The 23488-nt window shown below is 36.5% G+C and overlaps 1 protein-coding gene across 3 annotated transcripts in view; it reads right to left on the bottom strand.

Annotated features, from left to right (window-relative positions):
* Nucleotides 1–1522: 1522 nt before the first annotated feature.
* Nucleotides 1523–23488, bottom strand: part of TRAPPC10 (trafficking protein particle complex subunit 10) — a 43998-nt gene continuing 22032 nt past the window's right edge. The window contains exons 9-23 of one of the 3 annotated variants that reach the window (XM_068915517.1): nt 23315–23429; nt 22753–22829; nt 20394–20485; nt 19144–19284; nt 16943–17055; nt 15333–15847; nt 11495–11636; nt 10212–10370; nt 8844–9073; nt 7518–7618; nt 6904–7030; nt 5844–6014; nt 4397–4574; nt 3762–3956; nt 1523–2912 (exon numbers count right to left, since the gene is read on the bottom strand). In XM_068915517.1, coding sequence (XP_068771618.1) covers nt 2674–2912; nt 3762–3956; nt 4397–4574; nt 5844–6014; nt 6904–7030; nt 7518–7618; nt 8844–9073; nt 10212–10370; nt 11495–11636; nt 15333–15847; nt 16943–17055; nt 19144–19284; nt 20394–20485; nt 22753–22829; nt 23315–23429 — 2595 coding nt within the window. In that variant the 3' untranslated portion in view covers nt 1523–2673. Of the gene's footprint in view, nt 2913–3761; nt 3957–4396; nt 4595–5843; nt 6015–6903; nt 7031–7517; nt 7619–8843; nt 9074–10211; nt 10371–11494; nt 11637–15332; nt 15848–16942; nt 17056–19143; nt 19285–20393; nt 20486–22752; nt 22830–23314; nt 23430–23488 lie in introns of those variants that run through there. The other 2 variants (XM_068915526.1, XM_068915535.1) reach the window with 2 other exon arrangements.

The following is a 23488-nucleotide window of genomic DNA, read 5'->3' as shown; positions in this document are numbered from 1 at the left end:
TCAACTAGCAGGTCTACTTTATACATCTATTTAGATTTAAAAAAAAAAACAACACAAACTAATGTAGGATGCTTGCTTTCAATTTAATTGCCATTCTTTTTGAAAGAGATTTTTTTCTTCCCTGTATAATTTAGCAGAACCTGAGTTTTAAAAAAAATTTACTGAAAATCTGTCTAATGTGCAGTTTCCCCACTTTATATATTTATCTTTACTGACAGATATTTGACAGGGGGACAGTTTTCCTCTGTGGAGTCTCCTGACAATGCAACATTATAGAACTGCAAGTAGAAAAGGTCATTCTCACATTAAATGCACAGTTTTCAATATCAGAAGCAGGACATCAGAAGTTGTAATTTTTCCAGTCACAGGTGAATCTGCAACATTCACAAAAATTACATCTTCTTTTTTTAAACACTCTTTTGTATTTACATGTCAGATATAAATAATGAAATTAAGTTACATGTTTTAACTTTGCTTCACAATTATGCTACATCGGCAAGCTTTCTTATATAAAACCCACCTCTTCCATCATGGCTGCAGAAGTCTGGCCTCTAATCAGTAATAATTGCACTAAGCCTTTGTGATGAAAGGTTGATTAAGTGTCACATCACACTGAAATTTTTGCCCCAACTTAAAAATTGGGACAGACAGCCAAGCCACATAAATGCTAATAAAGGAAATTCATCTGGGAACTCAGGAATCCCAATAATCTATCATTAAATTGTAACAGTATCTTTCTTTGGTAAGAACTATGCAAGAGGATGAGCCATCAAAAACAAACACACCCAGCCACCCACCACACATTACGTGACACATCTGCTCAGTGAAGGAGAAAGCCTTAAAAAAGTTACAGAATTTTGTTCAGTTAAGGTTCAGCAATAGTTCTTCCAGGCATTTAAGTACACAAAAGTTGGAAGTTAAATACAAGATTTCAATGATAAGGAAAAACGATGCTTTAAAAAAAAAAAAAAGTTCTACTACATCAGTGAACAAGTTATTATATGCTTTGTTGTATTTCTGGCACATATGTGGAAAAATCTGTAAATTATTACTTAAAAATCCAAGATGTTGAATAATTATATCATGCAACTGATTAAATTCTAAAATATGTAGGAAGCATGAAAACAGAAAGCTGGCAGCTACTAGACAAAAAGAAGGGTTCAAATATTAGGATTTTTTGTTTTTGTTGCCCTATGATGAGTTGTATTAAGGACCTATTAAACTGAAGAAATTCCCGTTATCCCTTTAAGGCTCAGAATAGAATTTTTTTGCAAAGAGAGGCCACAAATCTCCTGGACACACCAGTTCATGCTGACTTCCTCCCTTCCTCTTAACCCTCCTTCCCATCTTTATCTGTGAATTCCAGAGAAATTGCTATACACATATATACAAAAATACAGAGTTTTTGAGAGCTGGAAAAGGTTTAAAACACTACACATATTTACAAGCTGTGACTTTCACACCATAAAAACACACATTTATTTTATCCTTGATTTTTGGTGCAACTTATACAGACAATACATCAGTTAATTTGTAATTTTATTTAAATAGTCAACCATATGTACATTAAAATTTACAACTGAAAAATAATCAGTTGGTGTGGTATGACTGCAGTTTGCTGGACCAGAAGTGATTTATTTCGAGGACCTTACTCCTTCTCCCATAGCTAGACTGGAAGCAGTGAAGTAAACTTCATTTTAAATGGCATTATTTACTTTCAAAAGACTCTGGAATTAAAGTTTTTAAAAAAAAAAAAAAAAACAAAACCAAAAAAAGGCTCTGCAGCCCGTAACAAGTAAACACTAATTAGGGCAGGGGAAACTGAGAAAAAACAACTTTGGTTAAAAAAAAAAAAAAACAAGCTAGCACATAATAAAATGCATCCGATAAGATGTTCATCTGCTCATTTAAGTCTCTAGGGAAAAAAAATGGTCCCATGAGCATTCACTGTATTTACTCACGTGCAATGCCACTGGTTTAAGTTCAAGGGCCATGATCTTCAAAAGGTATGGCAGAAATGAATGGCTTGGGATGTCATATGGGGACATATGTCCAAGCGTTTCTTAGGGTAAGTGTAATTCCTATAAATCAATGCACAGGAGACTATATATATATATATATATTTTTTTTTTTTTTTCCCTGAAGACTTCGTTAATCTTTGACATCTTCTAGATGCTATGGGATTAGGAATCACACCTTATTTTTTCAGAAATTTTGAAGGCTACCCTGGTCCAGAAAACCAGACAGTCGTGTGACTGGAAAGGCACACACGAGTCAATTATAGCCACATTGCAAGGCTTACTGTATGTCAACCTGAAAATTTTTTGTGAACAGAAATTAGGCTTTTTAAAAACAGCAAAACTGGAGGCTGCTCAAGTTACATGAAGGATCAACTGCAGCAAGCGTCTTTACCAGCAGGATGTGATTGAAGGGAGAAAACTCAATAGCTTACACAAAACATACTAAAGTGGCAATATAAACTAGCTGACACAAGCTTCTCTGTACATTTGAATTGATACAATTGTCTGGTGCTTCCATGGCCAGTAAGTGTTGAGTGCCATAGGTCTGGTTAAAGTTAGAATGTTACAGCAAAGACTAATCAAGTCATGACCCTCTAAAGTGCTTTCATATCCAGTTTCTAAAGGTTGTTTTCTTTGTTTTTATATCAAGTTGTCATGTGATATTGACTTCCAGAACATGGTCGTCCTTGCTGGGAATGACAAGTATTTGCATTCCGGTGCTGCAGTTGAAGACCTGACCAGATGAAAAGGATTGTAGACGAGGCATTGGCAAACCTTTGTGCTCCCCACTAGCTGCAGAATGCAAGCTACCTCTGCTCCTTATGCTGCTGCTGTCAGCTTGATCATCCACATTCTTGTCCACAGACAAGTTATCATTCTCAATCCAGCTATCTGTTGAAAACAAAAACCCACAAATTCATTCTATGAAGTGATTAAATGACTTAAAACCATTTCAGAGCTCAGACACACAGTCAATTTACCACATGTAAACAGTTATTCATCATCTCAGCTGAATTAACAGTCTGTGCACACTTTTGGCCAGCAGCAGAAACAAATAAAATTCACACTGTTACATCTAAGGAAAATTTAAGCAGCATTACCTCCCATTTGTCACAGGCTAGAATGGTGCACACTGGCAGTTACCAGAGCTCAGCTGACAAATGGAAAGTTGCTTGCATGAGTGAGCCCCCAGTACAGCTCTGGAGCTGCTCAACAATACAAACGAAGACTCTAGGTAGCTGTAGTAATTTAAACTCTTGATCTAATCTGGTTTACATGCCACAAGTTTTCAGCAGCTCTTCTATTTCCTACTTAATCCTTCCCAAAAACTGGGAAAATGTTTTAAAGTTAAAGACAACCCAGAAGATGCACAATTTACAAACAATGAAACCTCGGGATTATTGAGGGTTATCAAGTGAATTTTCATTTGATTATGAAAAATCAGTTAGCGATAACTAATCACTAGTTATCAACTAGTGTTAACTAATTTATGCAGTAATCTTTAAAAGATATAAAAACGCAATGAGTTTAGTATTCCCTCTCAGAGTAAGGCTACAACCTGAATTCAATATTCCTGTTAGAGCAGCTTTTTGTAAATTTCGAATCAGAACTGCGAAAGAAACTAAAGAACCTCAAAGCACTTGGTTGATACACTTCCTCCCCTTGCTTTCCTCCTAACACAAGGGCATGGAAGAAGCAGAATCATTTCTGTAAGTAGCCACGTAGTCAAGATAGCTTTACCAGCATCAAGTTGCATGGAGTGAGCAGAATGATGAGGGAGGTATTTAAATAATCTGACATCAGGAAAGGGTAAATATCCAGCAAAGAGTGGCATCACTTCCATGTGGACTTTGTGAGTTGCTCGAGGTGCTACAGGCATAGATATCACTCCTGAACTTTTTCCACAGACTGCCCAGTTACTACTGTTGTCAACAACTGCAAGAATAGAGAGAAAATACTATGATGATCTTTTCTGACAATGGAGAGCCCTCAGTATAGTTTTAAAACGTTTTTTAGTTAGTATTTTCACAATATCTGGAAGGCCACAGACTTCTGTACATAAACAGCTGTGCAAAGAAATCAGCGCTACCCAAAAGGGACCAATGCACTTCGGCCTCGAGGAAGCATCTGTCCAGCCCAAACAGTATTTATGTTCTACTTTAGGACAGATTAGTAAGAAAAAACAAACACACACACACACATATATATATATATATGTTTTCAGACTAATGAAATGCAAACTGCTTTACTGAGCAGCCATACACACAATACAAGACAATGGCCCTGGAAGGTCTGGCACATGTCATTATCAGGACAAAATTACTAGAGAATCTTGCCAACATACTCAAGAGTTAGATCAGAAGAAACATTCTTACCTTCATACATCAGTTTTGTTGTACAATATCCATCTGACTCTGTTAATGCTTCATCTCTGTCAACCTCCAAGAGATCCGCAAGTCGGGTAATTGACACCTCTAAAGAGCAGAGTGAGCCTGTTTTACAATACTCTGCCCCCAACGGGGGAAAAATTTCAGTTTTCACATTATACAATGTCTGTCAGGAAAAAAACAGTGCTGTTATCAAGAAAAAAAGGGGTGTTTTATTGGTGTTTAAATAAAACTGGGCAATTGATACAGTACAAAGTTTAACATCCATATCTTATTACATCTTTTTAAAGCAAGGTTCTGTTATAAGTAACGTTCACTTCATTAACATTGCTCAGTTTGAGCAAATGAGCAAATCAAATCCAATTCAAACAATTGTTTCTGATAGCAGCAATAAACACACATTTTTTCCTTCCATTTCTGTACTTTAACTCTCAAACCTTTTAGTACTTCTAAATGGATACCAATCTTTTTATTATTTAAACTTTAGTTTCCTCACTCCTCACTTTCCAGTCACATTGCTCAAAAAGTGGGTAATACAGGAGAAGAAAATACCTCACTCTTAACATCATAGTTTCCAGAATGAAGGTGTTTGTGTTACAGAACAAATTCTTAATTACTACAAAATTAAATTTCTACAAAAATCATTAACACATTTAGCTCCCCAGAACTAAATCCAGAAAGATACTGAATACAAGTGCCAACAGTTGCTAGCTGCATGTCACTAGGTAAACAAACGCCTACAATTTTGCTCAGTGCCAATTTGTAATAAGCATCAAGAAAAGGATTTAACCATATGAAAGAGTTCATTTTGCTAATTTTTAGCTAAGCATCAAAAAGGACAACACAAGACTGAATTTACAAATGAGATTAAATAAGAGAATTCTTTTAATCGGAAGTTTTATCTAGGCTATAAGCTTCCTAGCTGATCAAAGGAATAAAAAGAAGAAACATTTCAGGTAATGGCCTAAAAAACCCTATATATTTCATTAGAAGAGCTCACCTCAAGCACTACTAAAACGATTCAAATGCTTTCAACAGCAAAGATTTTTGGAAACAGCCATTTGCTTTGGTGATGATGGCTGCCTTAAGCCAGCAGGGCAGAAGGCAGTTCATTAGTCTAAGGAGGGCCTCAATAGCACAAGTATAGGGAGGGGAAAACACAGAAGAATGCCACCAACACCAAAAATCAAAACACGATCAAGGAAATTCTCACAAATTCTTTTCTCTTTTTTTTTTTTTTTTGATTCCAGTGGTAAGTACACAATTCCACCTCCCCTTTAGTTTTTGGTTCAATAAACTAGCTTTCCAACAATCCTACGTAGGTATCAACCTCATTACATAAACAGAGATTTTCAACATATTTTTGGCTTCTCCCTTTCACATGTGTTAACTGAATGGGGTTTCCTAACATTTGGATATACAAAAGAATGCTTACAAAAAAATTTTCCACTTGGAATTCGTAAGTGAACGGCTTCAGGGTAAGGGACTGTTCTTCAGAGGTAGCTGGACAAAAGCTGACTGAAAACAGGCACTGCAAGGACGGGGGAAGCTCTTTTGTCCATTTCAATTCCCATACAAAGAATATTGATTGCTTACTGTATATGACCTGAAAGAGAATATTTGTTCATAATATCAGCTCCTTCCCTCCTCTCTAAGAAGTAGAAATACATGTTTACATGTGTATGCCAGTTCTGGCATTACTATAGTTTCCTTTTCAGTATAAAATAAATAATCAGTGAAAATACGCAACCAAAACCATTAACTGCTAGTGAAGTCTTTCAATTAGATGGGTACTGTCCAAGACTTAAAGAGAGAAAGATGTTTCACTGTCAGAATCAAAAGTGTTTGAGAAGAATACCTTTCACAAAATAATTATGAAAAATATTTTATTCAAATGTTAAAGGTAAGAAAGAGCTGAAGTGCATATCATTTTGCTAGTCATCAAGAAAGACCAACTTCATACCACATTTAGATTGGGCTCAAAGAAACTTCAGGGAACTGTTTTCTCACTTAACCTGAGTGAGATTTACAGTAGTGTAGCCGTTCCATCTTTTAGTCAGTCATTCTCAAACACGTCCCAAACTGTCTTTAATTACAAGACAGTCCCTTGCCTGTTTTCTTCTCCTATAAGCTAATGACATGCACATTAACTGCAGCTATAGTAAGATCAATAGATTAATGTTACTAACATCACTGTTAACATTACATCTGTATAGCTGTTGCTCAAGCAGGAATGCGGTTCTGTGCAAAAAGCAAAAGGAAGAGTTTGGAAACCTAATCACTTGTGCACGTTTTAGAATTTAATCTGTGATCTGTAGATGTCAATGCTTCCCAGAACATCTTTAAAATTAAAAGTTACTCTCTCAAAAGACTGCAAAAATCTGACAATATATCAATTATCAGCCATACCTATTGCAAAACGTATATGCAGAAATGCTAATAATTTCACTGAGAAGTTCCATATTTAGCTCTTATACCACCAAGAGAGTTTTTACCTGTTGAGATTCAGAGTTCAGAGGTACCAGCTGCAAATCTGCACAACTAGCAGAATTTTTTAGGCTGTTGTCTGAAAGCTGGAAACAGAGCTCTGACAAATTCTGTATACAGACTTGCACATATTTCCTGAAAAACCAAGATACAGCATTTGTTGAATTAAGTAGCAAATTTGAACAATTATGCTTAAAAGAGTACTTGTCCATAGAATTGTATCCAAAGTGCACAAATCAAGTAAAAACAGAATGGCAGGTCATTTATTTTTCTTTCCTCAATAACTATACTTAAGAGAGTGCAGAAATAAGGTTGTAAAATACTCTCTCTCATATTAAATGAAACCAAATAACTACACAGAAATAGTGTAGCTTGATTTATCTTGTGGTCTTATTTCCAAAATGGCCAAAACCACATATTTCTTTTATTGCTAGGAAAGTGCACCAGAGGAAATAAATAAGCTTCCAGTGGGAAGGTGCAAGACAACAAAGCCTCAACTAAAAAAAAAAAAAAAAAAAAAAAAAAGAGAGAGAGAGAGACTGACTAAAAATATTACTTATGAAACTCAACCTTCCTAGTTTGTAAGAGGAAAGCAACAATAAATACTTAATGAGTACATTACCGTTTGCCAGTTGACAATAAGGAATGCTTGGCATTAAAAGGTATGCAGAATGTTAATGCAATAATAGTGGAGTATATTGACCAAGGACAATCAATGGTCACCTAAAGGAAAAAGGGAACACAGTTCTTAGTTGTTGGCATAACGCTTTACTTTTCTCCTCATTTCAAAACCAAAGATTTCTCAACAAGTGTCTAGATCTAATCACGCATCCAGAAGGAGTGGGGGACACGGTCAAAACTGAATCTGACAGAACAGTAGTATTTCGTTTTCTTGTGAGCTAATATGAAACCCAGAAGAAACTTTTCCGTGGAAACTGATCATACCTACTTCTGAAGATCACAAATGTCAAAAACAGATAGGAAGGAGAATACAAGAAAGAAAAGAGGACAGTGACAACACCAACAGCATCTGAATGCTGGATAAAATGTCAGTATAAAATAAATTGCTATTAAGACATATTACTGCAATATCTTTATAATACTTCAATATATGAAAGTATAAGCTTAACATTGATTTATATATATAAATCAAACATATTTGTTTCAGCTTTAAGCAGCACACTTAACTAGAGAATTTCACCCTGATTGGTGCCATTGCTTCCAATCGTAAAGCATACACACTAAGCAACATTTTTATATGCAGAGAAAGATCACATGTTTTAGTAACGTTTCTGTTTTAGCAATGTCAGCCTATAGCTGCACATCTTTTTCCTGCTCTTCACACACAAGGATACAGAGCAGTACGCTTCAATCAATTTTAGCGAGGAGTAACCCTGTGAAAGGTGATGATTCCACGTTTATTTTGCTGTTAACTAAAGAGCGTCTTTACAGTGCTTATTTTATTCACCCTCTCTAGCAAAAATTAAGAGAAAAACTTACCTCCAACCAAAGCACGTGGCAGCTTTAAACTCTATACTGTACTGCCCAAGTACAGCGTACAGATGCTCTACAAGTGGAGGAAACATCCTTCCCATGAGTCAGAAGGGAGGATCTCAGTCATGACCCTTTTAAAGACACCATCCCACTTTTCACAAAGACAGGAGTATCCTTCATCCTATACAAACTATGAGTGCTGGAACACCAAAACTCTTAAAAGGGCTACTCAAAACTCTCTAGAGGGCTAACCAGTGGAACAGCTGGCCATATATTAAGTACAATGTATATTTTTGCTCATCTATTCTTCACATTTATAACATTTGGTATGATTTTTGCATTTATATCCATTAAATCAAGTCTATGCAACCAGTTTCCCCAACACTGCAACTTATATTTTGTTGAGTGTATGCCCCTGTGATCAAATCAATCTCAATGTCAAAAGTCACCTTACTTTTTGGTCAACAGTAGCCATGTGGTTGTCCAGTTTCTGCTTCTCTCTATTTTTCCTATGAACTTCTTTATTTACAGTATTTTCTCTCTCCACTGCAAATTCTGGGGTTGATGGCAAATATATGACTTCTAATTCAAACTCAATCACATGATATGCTGGAGTCACTGGCAAACTGATGCTCGTGATCTTTTCAGAAGACTGAATCCTTAATGACGATTCCGAGATCTTTTCTGTAGTTGTGCAGAATGGGGAAAAAATGGTTTAGAACTGTTCATCCCTTCCCAATTTTCATTTAAATCTGTAATTAAGTAAAAAAAAAAATTACCCTGAAGAGCTAAACGCAATAGAAAATAGGTGGCACTATAAGCATCTACTAGCAAGATCTCCATTCTTGCAAAATCAGCAACCAGAAACCACGCTACCTAACTCCACATTAATCTCCTCAAACGAGCTATAATCTTCACATCTTCAATACCCCTGCTATTCACAATTTCCCACTGGCAATGCTCTACTCTTCTCAAAGACCGCAGGAAGGTAACCAACACATTCAGTTTAGTAGTCTCTTCCAATATGCAAGAAAGCTTCAAAGATAACAATTTGATACCAAGATTCAAAGTAGATAAAGAGCTACTTTAGTTTGTCATCTGGCACATATTGCCATTTTTACATCACCCTGTAGCTTCTTAGTCTCACAATTCCATTTCACAAACAAACTTACCACTTACTAAAACATACACATCGGTATTTTTGATTAGTAATCATGTATTTTTAAAATACTATATATAGGATGCCTCTGTACATCCTACTTCAATTAATCTCTACTTTATTAAGTCTATTAACACTGCTCTCTCCATTTATGTAAAAACTACTGTACACCTGGAGCAACTGAGAAGACAGTACACTACCCAAGCTCACCAGGATGCCATCGGCATAAGTTGAACTCTGTCTGAAGAAAATACTTCATTTACATAGAGCACTACATAAAAACCTACCTAGATTACTTTACAGTAGAAATAGTCTAGTTAAAACATAGCCTGCATAGGAATAGAAGATCACCATAACTCACTTGGAAACCACAAAAGATGCTCATCTCAACAGTTGCTTCCTCTCCATAGCTATCGACCTTCACTCATGAAAGTGAAAATTGTCCCGCTGTCTGCTGAAAGTTCATGCTACTGCTTTATTAGGGGTGAAAGTTTAAGACCTTTCTAGCACCGAAGTGCTGACTTGCAAGTCCCTCAATAGCTTCAGTTAACAATGGCTACCCAAAGACAGTATCAGCATTCTTAACACTAATAACTACAGTTTTACTTCAGGGTTACTGAATTTTTGATTCGTTAAAGAGTTCATTTTCACTCCACTGCTTACCTCTTGTGTTGGAATAGATGACTGCCTTGCTCTCTGGATGGTACAGAATAGGCATGGCATCAGCATTACTGAGCTGCAAAGTATCCCCACTCTTCATGGTGTAATGACCAGTAATTACTGTGAATTTCACCTTCTGTGGTATGCCAGCCAAAAGGCTATCTGAAGGAAAAAAACAGATATTGTTAATGTATTCCAAAAGTCCTTATTCGATGGTGACAATATGCCGCTGATGCTTGCGAGCAAGCAAGTATTCCCAGGCAGTTTCTCATGCACATTAGGGTAACTTAAAAGTTTTGGGTTTTGATGTTATGCAACGTGTTAAGCCATCCAAGAGCTAATTTCAGTCACTTGACTTGAGACAACCTTTTTCTCCATGCTGATGTACCTGAGCTAGGTTTAGATTAGCTTGCTCACATACTGCATATGGCACAGTACATTCTGTGCTGTTTCCAGCAGCATAGAACTCGGTGAAAGATATTGCCAAGCTTTTTAAGTTCTGCAGGTTGTGGACAGCTTTGTATTTCTCCACCTATGATGCCAGTCACCCTCACATGCTGTACTTACATAATCAAGATTACTAGAATGCCAATATGCACCCAGATTCAAAAAGATCTGAATCATAACCATCAATTTTACAGGGGCAGCTAACTCGATTAACTCCCCTCTCCCCAGTATGCTTGTCCTTCCTTTGCCACACGTTGCAATGCCTGTACCTGGAATGGCTGCACAGAATGCATTATCAGCTCCCCTACTACCTCAATTTATAGCTACAGATCAAAAATCACTATTTACTTCAGGTAATACGCTATAACAAATGCTACAACAGGTAGTACTCAACTGACCACAAACGCAATGGGTAACCTAAAATTTTGAAATCTGTACTGAGTGTATCACCTCTAGAAGAAAAACTCATTTCTCATGACTTTTTTTTTTTTTTAAAGTACCAAAGAGACTGCAGTGTCACAAAATTAGCCAACAAGAAGTTCAGTCAATTATGAATTAAAACATTCACTTACAATCTACGTAGGAGGCCAATTCATGCCCGATATTTAAGTGACACTACATCTTCAAATTTGAGCTGAACTCTGAAATTAGTTGTTGAATACTATCATTGACACAGCATACTTGATTGGTAATTTGAAAAATAAGAGTTTATTTTCAACTTCTAGCTCAAAGTTAAGAGCAAGGCAAAATTATTCTCAATAAAATTCAAGATGAAAAACATTTTATCTACTCCTGTGATAAAAGAGAGAATACAACTGCAGTGTAACAACTGTACGTACCAGTCATCGGTTCCACTTTTAGCTGAGGCTCCTGAGAATATACATCATACTGCACAATTGGGTATATATGAAGAAGGACAAATTGTACTTTTCCCACTGAAGTGCACAGCTGCCTGAGCGTGTATGTCCCAGGTTCTTTGGCCTTGGAAGTAAACATTTGAATGGATTTTTCAATTTAGCAAGCACTTTTAGAACAAACCCTCTACTAAGAGATAAGCAGGTTTCTCAGCTCATTTCTAACAGATAATTTGTTTTTTTTATTAATTAAAAAAAAAAAATTATTCTGGGAATAAGTCACAAAATTTTCCACCACGGATCACCTTTTCCCCCCATTAAGATATAAGGTCTAGAGTGCTGGCTGATTCAAGAACAAGTGTCATGTTAATTCACATATATCAATAATCACAGTAACTAATACAGTAACTCCCCTGACAAACTGTTGCTCTTTGGGTGTTTGTTTTCCTCCAAGTGCCACACACATTAAAATATAATCATATTTATTAGCTACTGAAATTATATTTAGCAAGCAGCCGCAAAGAGCTTATTTGGCTGACATTCATAAAATACCACAACATTTGTGTAAGGCACAGCCTTCAGCTCATGATAAGCCTACTGATTTTATAGGCTTCTCCCCCAGCCCCAATGCAAATTATTACAAAAAGAACTACACATTTAACTTCAACCTCTTCCCTTACTCTTAATAAGGATATTCTAGAAGTTTTAAAGATAACAATATTATAAAAAGCAAAACCATAACACTATCATCCACTAGTATATTTATTCTTTCTTTCCGTTAGGAGAGGCTGCAAGTCAGGACTGAAGTGCATCAAAGGAGCCCTGCTGGGAATCTGGGACTAGAACAGGTGGCGTGTCAGAAGCAAAGGCCAAAGTGTGGCAAAGAGGCAACGGGCAGAAACTGAACCACAGGCAGTTCCACCTAAACCTGAGGAAAAACTTTTCACTGTGAGGGTGACAGAGCATTGGAACAGGTTGCCCACAGAGAGGCTGTGGAGTCTCCTTCGCTGGAGATATTCAAAACCCGTCTGGATGTGATCCTGGGAAATATGCTCTAGGTGACCCTGCTTGAGCAAGGAGGTTGGACTAGATGATCTCCAGAGGTCCCTTCCAACTCAAACCATTCTGTGATTCTGTGATCCTATTTGCTCTTAGCTACTACTGCTAGGGAATGGGCACTATTTTCTTTTTCCGTGGGCCATCTGATGAAGTGTCACTAGTAGCATGTAAATGTTGATGCTGGGCAGAATCAAATCCAAAGAACAGGATTAAAGGCTAGGGAGAACAGCTGGAACAACTTAACATTCAAACCTCACTTAAACATAGTTATTTACAAGCAAATGCAACTGAAATTCAGTATTATGTATTTTGAAATTACTGACACTAAGTTTCATCTCCCTCGAATGCCTTCTTAATAGAAAAGCACAAATGAAGTCTTTCATACATACATTGTTCAAACATCAGCATGCGATGGAAATACTAGCCTGAAGAACTTACATATTACTTTATCATCTGCTTTAAAGCTTGAATAAAGACAATGAAAGGGATTAAATTTGAAAGGTCACTATCAGTTAGCATAAATAATGCTAAACATCAGCCTAAGACCACCAGAAAGAATCAAATTCCCTCTGCATCTTAGGAGCACAGTCATTCCGCTTTCTGTGGAAGCGGTGCAATTAAGCATTATTCCAGCAAAATTTAGAAAAAAAATTCTATTCTCTGGACAGCTCTGTAATCCAACACAGTTAGGTTTCCTTGAGATCTAGTTCTATAAACACATTTATTTGTACAGAAAACTACATCTGCAGCCACCAGACCTCTAACACCTCCAAATCCCATTAGCTCGTCCCAGTCCTTTGGGAGAATCAGAAACCTGAACAAACGAGGCCAGGAGAGAGACAGTTCTAATGACAAGACCGCTAGTTCCTATTGTGTCAACAGGGACTTGAACTGAACCTCCTTGAGATACCTGCTATGCACAAAAGCTCTGCAGCATGAGCGCGCACATGTAAGCGGCACATCTCTCTAGCGCTCTCTGCCCCACTGCTGGAGGAACAGAAAGCAGAGCACGTCAACCTGCAGAAACTTCATTTGGCTTCACACTAAACAAAGCTCTACGGCAAGATGAAAATTAATAAAAAAGGAGAAGGTTAACATCTCTGAAATGGAATAGCTAAAATATGCTAAGGCGGCTGAAAGAAACCTCCTGGCCAGCACTGCCAAGCTATCAATTTTTGGTCAAAAGCAGACATGAAGATTCTCATTTCAAAATGAGTTTCATAAAAGGGAGCAAAAGCTAACATTAAAGCAACCAGAAAATGCCAAAGCTAGCAGGCATATTATAACATATATGACCAAAAAAATATTTTTATTTCTTCATCGAATCCATACCCCTTCAAACATATATGATGGATAGTGCTAGGAAAAATGAAGCCGCTATGGTACAGCTGTTACATTCATCATTGTGCTGTCCCATCTCTCGTTAATCTTTCAGATGCAACACTGAGTTCCTTGGAATTTTCTCACTTAAGTTTTCTCCACACCAAGGTTCACTACTGTAATACTGAACTCTACTAAATACCTTCCTAAAAAGGGTTATAGAGGAGGGAAACAGAAGTACCCTCCCCCCAACAAAAAAGGAAAAAGATCAAGCAATAAAGAAGAGAAAAGACAATCGTGCCCAAAATCTCCTACTGCTAGACTTCCAAATAGATGCTGAAGTCTCACTTCTGAGAATGCTTGGCATTTCAGTTACTAGAACTAAGTCACCAGGTACACGCTTTTCCCCATTTCATAAATAATAATAATAAAATAGATGAGCAAAGCACAAGACCACATAATTAAGTGGTAAAAATCAGGACTGGTACTCAGGGTCTGCATAGTAACTGGAAATCAGCAATCAGTCCTCATGTTCACACTACATTACTACTAGAATCGCTGAGCGATACTATCCTCACACGTTTTGGCAACTATTGGGAGTTCTTAATTTGCTGAGGAGGAGAAGTGGAGAGAAAGAAGGAAAAAAAGAAAGAAAGAGAACATTACTTCAAAAGATTAAGCTGAACAAGAAAGCACGCATAAGTGGGCGTTTGCAGGAGTTTCACAACACCACCATGTGGCAAAAGCAGATCTCTAACTCCATTTTCCAAAGGCGGCATTTAGATGCTTACTCCCCGTTTTCATAGGTATTTGCCTCCATTATTTATCTTAATCTTCCATAACGAAGGGAAATGCAACATAAAGACTCACTGCTACAGGAAAGATTAAATTTGTATGAGTAACCGTAACTCCAACATCTTCTAGATTCAGATACTCAAACTTCAGTTTACTTTGCCAACTTTTTTGCATGTAGAAGGTGTACTATAGCTGCTAAACAAAGTATATTCTACCTTTCCCTACAGTGAAAAAGCTACCAGCCAAATTTCATTACATATTCACTTACTAAAGGCTAGAAATGTGTTCCCATCAGAAATCTTGAACATTATTCTGAAAAAAGTAACTCGATGAGTTACAAAACAAAACGTGTTGTATATGATCTTATCCATTTTATTTTGGCAGCAATAATGAAGTAGGTATTTTGAAATAAGTTTTGGAAATCTAATTCTAGTGATGGCAGATAGGACAGTTACCAACTCACAAACACAACTGCACTGCTTCAAGAGAAATTAAGGTCTAGAACAAAGAGAAAGCCACAATGGGAACAGCATCAACAAAGCTGTAAGCAATATAGATACCATTTGTCAACACTAGGCTCTTCTTTAGCAAGCGCTTTCAGTTCTTCTCTTTCACGAGTGCTACATTGCCTCAATTATAAAAAACATACCTGAGTTTTGAACGTTATTTTATTGATCCCTGGTTCCAGTATTAAGTCATTACATTTTAACATGTGAGCCCCATCTTCTAGAGTGACTCCGGAGGGCATATCCAGAGAAGTGCTGCTCTCCTGCCTTCGCAGCAGCATGTGCACATTTTTGCAGATAATTCCTGCTGTGTTCAAAGAGTTATCGGAAGGACTGCGTTCATACATATCATTTAACTCCAATGCTGGCAAGCTGTTTCTCGACAAAGGAAAGCCTGTGACCTCGCTTGGAAAGTTGATTACACCATTAGAAGTTTTGTGCTTAGTGAGCCACTCAGCTGTTTTTCTGTAACTATTTTTCTCAATGCTGAAGTGAACGTAGATAGCAATCTGATCCACTTGGACAGGGATGGGCATTTGGCTCAGTAAAGTCAGCTCAATAGACAACTTTCCACCCACATGGACAACAGCATTTGGAGGATCAAAATGTAGAGTTTTCAACTGTGCAAAGGAGTGCATAGACAGTATAACCTTTTGACCTGGAAAGATAAAAACAGGGATTTTATTCTTCTCTAATGCTGTTAAACACCAGCAAATCTATTTTCTTTTTAAAAAAGTTTCAAAGTATTAACCTCTAAAATTAAACACACCAACAACTTCCAAGTCTTTTTATAATGAATCCTTTCACAACAAATTAACATGTCACTATTTTAAATTTTATCTTGCATAGAAGCAAACGGAGATTCACGATGCCGAGAGTTTTTTCTGACAATTCCAGGCACCTACTAGTATTTTTATTACTATTTAGGCTATTAAAAGGACTAACTGAAGAGAGATGTCTACGTGGGAATTTAACGTTTCACTAAAAGCGCTGTAGATGAACACTACTATCAAGCGACAAACTTTCCATATAAACTAACAGCAAATACAAGTTCATGAAACTAATGATCAAACTAGTACCTTGAGCCATCGTCTTCACCATTCAAGCGGTTTTCAAAAAAAACCAATACTGCTAGCAGTACTAAAAACTGTACAAGAAGCAAGTCTGAAATAACATAACCTTTATGGTATGTCCTTTCATCATAAAAAAAATTGCATAAGAAATAAGTAGGCTTCAGAGCTACAAAACATACTCAACGTGAATTTGGATTATGACCAATTTTTGAGGACAAAATATTGCTGGAGCAGACAGAAAAATAAAGGGAAAAGGAACATGGTGAAAATATCGAGCTACAGGTTGGCAGGAACAGATTCAATAACAGAAGAAGTGTTATGACCACAGAGCTGCCAGAGAAATGCAAGAATAAAGGTAAGTTACAAACTGGGAAGAAAAAAAAAAAAAAAGATAAATGTTGAGTCGCTCAAGAAGAGAAACAGATAAGGGAAGGAGAATAAAGGTTTTCTGGTATTCAGAAAGAAAGTGTTAATTATCATTTCATCTTCCATTTCTATCAAATACATATACACAAATATTTCAAAAGTTTTATACATGTTCTGGAGATGACAGGAAAAGAACCATGTTGGTTCAGAAGTTGTACATAAAATAGTGAATCCAATCAGAAAAACACCTTTCAATCTACCTGTAGATCAGATTACAGCAACTTAAACTTTACATATTAAGGAACCAGACTCACCTTGACTCTCTGCTTGCTGACTGTCAAAATCTAGAATTTCGTGGCAGAAGCGTTTGCGTTCATCTTCTGTTAAGTGATCATCACTGGCTAAAAGGCTGCTTGTTTGAAGATAACTAACTAAGTTAAGGAAACATGAGGTAGAAACATATAACATTGCAGAAATTTGACCAAAAACGAGACAGTTCAAGCACTGATTTTTCTAATCTGTGATACAAGACCTGTGTTTATCATCAGTAGAATTTTTCTTTAGGAAAGAAACAATGGAAGATTCACTATCATTTGAGAATATTGCAGAATCTTTACTTTTCAGCTGACCTTCTAAAATAGATCCTTTTAACCTGAACAATCTTTTTTTTATATCTAAAAAGATTACAAAGCATTGAAAATTCATTATTTGACAATAACAGATAAATGCAGCATGTAAGTTAAAGCCCCAATGTGTTGCACTACACTACACAATATTTTATATTAAATAACTTTAAATTAGAATGTCATCAAATATTACTGGTGTGCCCTATCAGTTTGCTGAGAATCTGACAGCTGTTACAGTACCGTTTACCATAACTAAGTCATAAGGCACTTCCTATAGTCTTGAGTGCTGGGGATACAAACGCTCACTTAAATATTTAGCTAAGACTACAATATTACTGTCTCAGCATTTCTAAAAATATATGTTTTGAAGCATAAAACTGAAGAGTGTTTAAGTGATTGAAGAATTTTTAAAGGAGCCAGACACTCAAAGTGCTTATGTCTTGTGGTTTAAAAAAAAAAAAAAACAAAACACTCAATTTTCAGTTACAGTAAGATCTCTAGTACTGTCACTTAGAGAATAAAATGTCACTTTTCAGGCAAAGAAAAACCTACACTTTTTTAGCCAGAAGAACCATCAAAAAAGCTGAATTCATCCTTGCAATTTACACAAGAACTGTCCTGCAGAAAGCAGTCTCTGTTAAGCTGACCTCCCCAGTTTGGAACACCTGGAGGAATTTTATTTAAAGCTATGGCATCAATGAAAGCAGTACCCTTCTTCTCCCCCCTTGAATGTCAAGAAATATCCAAATTTGTCAGTTTTGCCATAACATGTAATATCCTGCACTCAACATACAGTTCAGATTAGAATCATGTTACTTTAGTTATTAAACGTAGGCAACATCATATAGGCTAAAATGAAAAGCAGAACTGAAGTTGCATCTGGTTCTGATGTCACAATGACTACAATGAAGTAGCCAAGGCCAGTTTGTAGACAGTCCTCTTTTTTAGCAACAGCGCGTCAACGTAGGCATAGATTTAACATTAAAAATTATATATATACACACAGGTACAGTGGACAGAGTTTGTATGTGAAAATAACACAGAGAGCAAAGCTAAGAATTTGAAGTCTGCCAAACATTAGGATTGGGCCAAATCATTCGCTAGACCTACTACATAGTGTGCATTTATATGGCATTTATGCATAAGATTTCATTTGGATATGGAAAACTGAGCAAATAGCTTTTACATAACTTAAAAATAAACTCCCCCACACCCTCCACACAAAGCAGAGATCAAAGCCAGAAATAAATAATAATAAAAAACCACAAGATTTTCATCTTCCAAGCTTGTTTTAACTTTTGGAAAACGTCACCATTATGAATGCCAAAAGAGTCCTTGACAGGTCAGATATAGGAAAAGGGTAGCAGCAGTTATAGAAAAAAAGCTTAGAAATTATCTCCTTGATACAGGCAAAAAATAAAATGCCACATTTACCAAAAGGGAAAAAACCCATCACTACAAACTTTTGCAATAACTAAGCGCAAACAGAAACATTTAAAAAAAAAAAAAACCAAAACAAAACCTTGTTTGTTGACACTATCACTGTCACACTATCCCCATTGCTCCTGCTTTTTTACAGTCTAGCTGCATTTAAAATTGGAGAGCACCTGCCACCCGTAAAAGAGTTAAAGTGAATAATGTGTTTAAAAAACAAAAAAAACTCACCCTAAAATAACAACTACAAAACAAAGAAAAAAAGGACCAAATCATCCTCCCCAAATAAACAGCACCAACAAAAACTAGAAATAACTAGCTGTCTTATGTTTGGCAGTCTCTACTCTTAATTAATTAAATTAAAATTAAATTAAAATTAAAAATATTGTCAGAAAAGAAGCAGAAGTGTCATTTTCTCCAGCCTCGATTTTCTGGCTCTGTCTTTTAGAGGATACTTTTCTATTTGCCCAAGCTGTTTCTGACACTCCGCTAACTGTTTCCTTGTATGTGTGACAAGCAACGCCCAGCCCTCAGCAAGGTACGTTTTCAGTGCTCCTTGAAGATAGACCTCTGCTTTCTGTGGACCTTTCTTCCTCCTTTAAAAAGAAAGAAATAAAGAGTATGGAGTGATATAAGAACCTTTGTGGCCCTGAAAGCTTTCAACATTTTTTTTTTTAAAAAAAAGGCAATGGAAGAGTAAAAGTGAATAAGAATGCAGAACAAAATCCAGCGAACCATTATGCTACTCACTTTGCTGGTAACTTACGTAGAACTGCAACTAGACTTCATATACAGATCTACCATCAAGTAAAGCAACTGAGGTGAGTGTCTCACACAAATGCATTTTCACGATACAGCCATCTCAAACTCTTCTGACAGTTAACTAAAAATATGCTACTCAACAATATTAAAGCAGGAAAATGCTTTAATAAAAAGCATTGTTTTATCACTGTACAATCACTCCATGGTAGTCTTTAATCTTATCTCCTCAGCCAAAGTTAATTTAGGAGGATCCATCGCAGCTAGAAGATCAGACTGGCTTAGCGAACCTATAGGAGAAGCATGTCCCAACATAAAAGGGCCACAAAACACTCATTACCCTCAAGTTATTTTAGATAAAAAACAGAAAGCCAATGCAACAGTATCCTTTTGTGTTTTAACTTTACTGTGGAATTCAACAGAATATCTTTGGAAATGCGCAATTAAAAAAAAAAATCACTTGCAACTTTCACAGTGGGGGAAACAAAAACTTTTGCAATCATAACCTCAAACAGGAATATGAGTAGCCTCCAAAAACATATGTACAATAGACACACGTATCTGTGTGTGTGTACATATAAAACCTCTGAGATGCTATACAAGTCAGAAATCGTATTAGATAAAAGCTTACAATAAATGCAAAGCTAGCTCTCCTAGTCTCTCCCCCCATTGCCCTTCTCTCCCCAGTGAGACAAAGGATCAAAATGAAGAACAGAGGATACTTATAGAGCACAAAGTTATGAGGCAAGAATTATGGTTTGATTAAAAAAAAAAAAAAAGACTGCTGGTATTCCAGTTTTTTGGTGTAAGGCAGCCTGAAGCCTAGGAGATGTTTTCATGAAAATACTGTTATGAATCCCTTTTAAAATACAGTTTATTTTCCTCACAGCTTACAGTCAAGCTTTTCAGAAGTAATGCATTTACGACATTTGAAAGATTCATTTACATATAAAATTCTGCCAAGTCCTTCCCAACAAGCTTAGCTGAACGAATTCTTCCAATATTTGTGTACATTTCAATGGTGGCATGGGATAGATCCTGTTTAAAAGAAAAGAAACAATGGTAAGGTAGTTACGTATTTTTAGTAGTTATATGGTATTTCACACAGAAACCCACAGCCAGTAACTAAGTTACTGCAACGAGTCACTTAAAAGTTTATTCCTGCTCCAACACACACTTTTGAAAAGTTTGCAACAAGTCAGCTTTACTTGTTATACAGTTGGTCATCATCCCATACCTCTATTATAAGTAGTAAAAAAAGCCTATTAAAAATATGATGAGGCAACTCAAACCCATAAAAATAAATTAGACACAGTTTTAAATAATTACTTGCACTTGAATCCTCCTAACTTTCTTGGAAAGCAGCTATTTCTCAATGACTACATCCCATCACTCTACCACTGCAGGCTAGCATAGTGCATCACTTCAGGATACACTACAGTGTATCATATTTAACACATCATTAGAGAGTTTGTCCTAGAGACTCACAATTAACACTTAAAACAAACAACAAAAAAAACACACACTTCAAGAAACCTACATACAGAACACAATACATGATTCTTTCACTAAGGCTGCATGTAATGTAAGTTACAAACATATGTAAGTTTCTTCTTTAAGTGATATGCCAACACATAATTAAATGTTAAATACCAAGTAAAAGTCGGACTAAATATTTTCTCAAACATTTAAGGAATTTTCCTTGAAGTTATGCGATCTGAGCTGCAGTTTCACTGCCATCTTTAAGCTTAATTTCTCATGCAGCCACTATCTACATGCCATCTTCCTTAACTTGCCCTAAGCTTATAGCAGCAGCTACAAATCTCTTCCTCAAAGCTAGTGGTTTCAGATGCCAGTTACATATACACAAATAACCACAAACCTCTAAAATCAAGGCACAAGCCAACACACTTTTAGATGATTCGACAGTCTTACAGAAGATACTGAAGTTGTTGCCCAACACTAGCCACTGAAACAAGACAAAGCTTTCCTGGTACTAACAGCTCAAAACTTCCTGCTTTCAACATTTGTCAAGAGCTACATTTTACTATGCAGACTCACGATAATTTTAAATGCAAAGAGCCATCTTAAAATTAAAGAAATTTCCAGATACAGCTGTGTTTCCCTTCACTGAATACACAGATAAAACAAGGATGTGCATAAATTCTATATAATTATGTAGCAACTAGATAGGACAGTATCTGATCTCTACTTCTCTGAATTTCTGCTGCATAAAAACGCAGTCAGAAGCACAAACAGAAATGGCAATTCCATCAGTGGCAAGCTTCGTAGACCTGACTTAAAATTTCTTAAGTTTTGGAAGATTTTGCTGAAGTTAAGAGATCTGCAGGTGCAAGTTGGAACTGAACATGCAAGAACAGCTAGCAATTCCAAAATCTTAGTTTTGGTCCACCCACCCATCCAGTTTCATCAAAAAATAAAGTGTACAAGTGAAATCTGATATCCTCACACCAAGTCTTTTGAGACTTTTTCCCTTAACAACTTTATAAAAATAAGCACCACTTTATTTTCACATTAAAAAAACTGCTCAGTTTTCTTCCAACTTTTCACTTGGAAACGTTAAGGCCCGTAGTGCAACCACATGCAGTTTCAGACAAAAAAATTTTTGTCTATACATATACGTGTGTGTGTGTATATATATGTGTGTATTTATAAAAAATCCTCTTATGACAGTCATATTAAAAAAACAAAACTAAAAAGCAAACAAAAACCTCTCAAAACAATGACTCCACAATAAGGGAGCTGCCAGGAAATAACACAGGTATTAATGTGCAACGAGATTTTTTTAATCTTTCAACAATCTGTGGCAGCTCCAACCCCAATATCCACAGATGTCCCATAGTTTAGATAAGAAATTCAACAGTGGAACCTAAGTCACATAACACTCACTGCAAAATGAAAGTTTAAAACCTCTTTGAAAGAATGCTGGACTGACACACATCTATATACTTCTGGGGAAGACGTAAATAACTATGAATTTGGGATGGCAAAATATGGTTGCCAAAACATTGTCTTTTTTAATAACTGAGTATACATACTTTGGGATAATAACCTTCAGCCCTGTAAGAGCAAATACTAAAGTAAAGCCAAAAATTTCAGAGTTGAGGCCCAGAGTTGAGAGGTTTCCAGTTACACAACAAATCAAGTTTGGTGCGTTCAGACATAAAGCAAGCAATGACTTTGGATATCAACATGTAGATTTATGCTTTTAACATTAACTTTTCAGGTTTGGAAAACTTGGCCCTAATCAATCTATAAAGTAAATACCCCCGAACTATACTTACTAAGTAGTGTTTTTCAAAAGCGTCTACAGACGATAAGGCTTCTTTAAGTTTCTTATAAGGGCTCTGTGAGGTGTTGGCTTTGGGAAAAAAAAAAAAGGAGAACAAGAGGTGTCACAAACACATTCCTATTTTAAACTACCCCCCCTCCCCCCTTTTTCACTTTAGCGGGAGAATACAACCTAAAACTAATCTTACATGGGAAACGTCACCAACACTTAAAGACAGATCACGAGTTTCTCCCCCGGATTCTAAAAAAGGTGAAGAAAGGCTATTTCACTTTTTCTGGTGTGCACATGGGATATACTCAGCGTAGCAGACTAAAGGCAAGCAGGAGTATAGCAACCATACAAACTTCTCCCTATGGCATTTCACGACATTCACCTCTCCAAGTACTGGAGTTTGGGGGGGGGGGGGGAGGGATTTGTTTGTTTTTAAAGTTTCAAAGTACCCCTACATATACAGAACCACCAACTGAACTCTTATCATCCCCACTGATGTATTTATACATCAGGTATTTAAGACAATGTGTTACCAGAAAGAATGCATACATTCCGGGTAGTACCTGTTTCAGGGCGTTCTGCTCCCAGCCCTGCTAACAGATCAACAGTTCTGTTAAGATCTTCTGAATTGGGCCCCTTCTCTGATGCAAGTCCACACAGATAGCCCAGAGATTTTAGCTAAAATAAAAAAGGCTATTAAAAAAAAATCAATATCAACCTCCAAAAACAAGCACCTG

This window comes from Struthio camelus, chromosome 1 (genome assembly GCF_040807025.1).
Source record: "Struthio camelus isolate bStrCam1 chromosome 1, bStrCam1.hap1, whole genome shotgun sequence".
Classification (NCBI taxonomy): Eukaryota; Metazoa; Chordata; class Aves; order Struthioniformes; family Struthionidae; genus Struthio; species Struthio camelus.
Note: the sequence above shows the minus strand (reverse complement) of the source record. Positions and strands in the feature narration are given on the sequence as shown.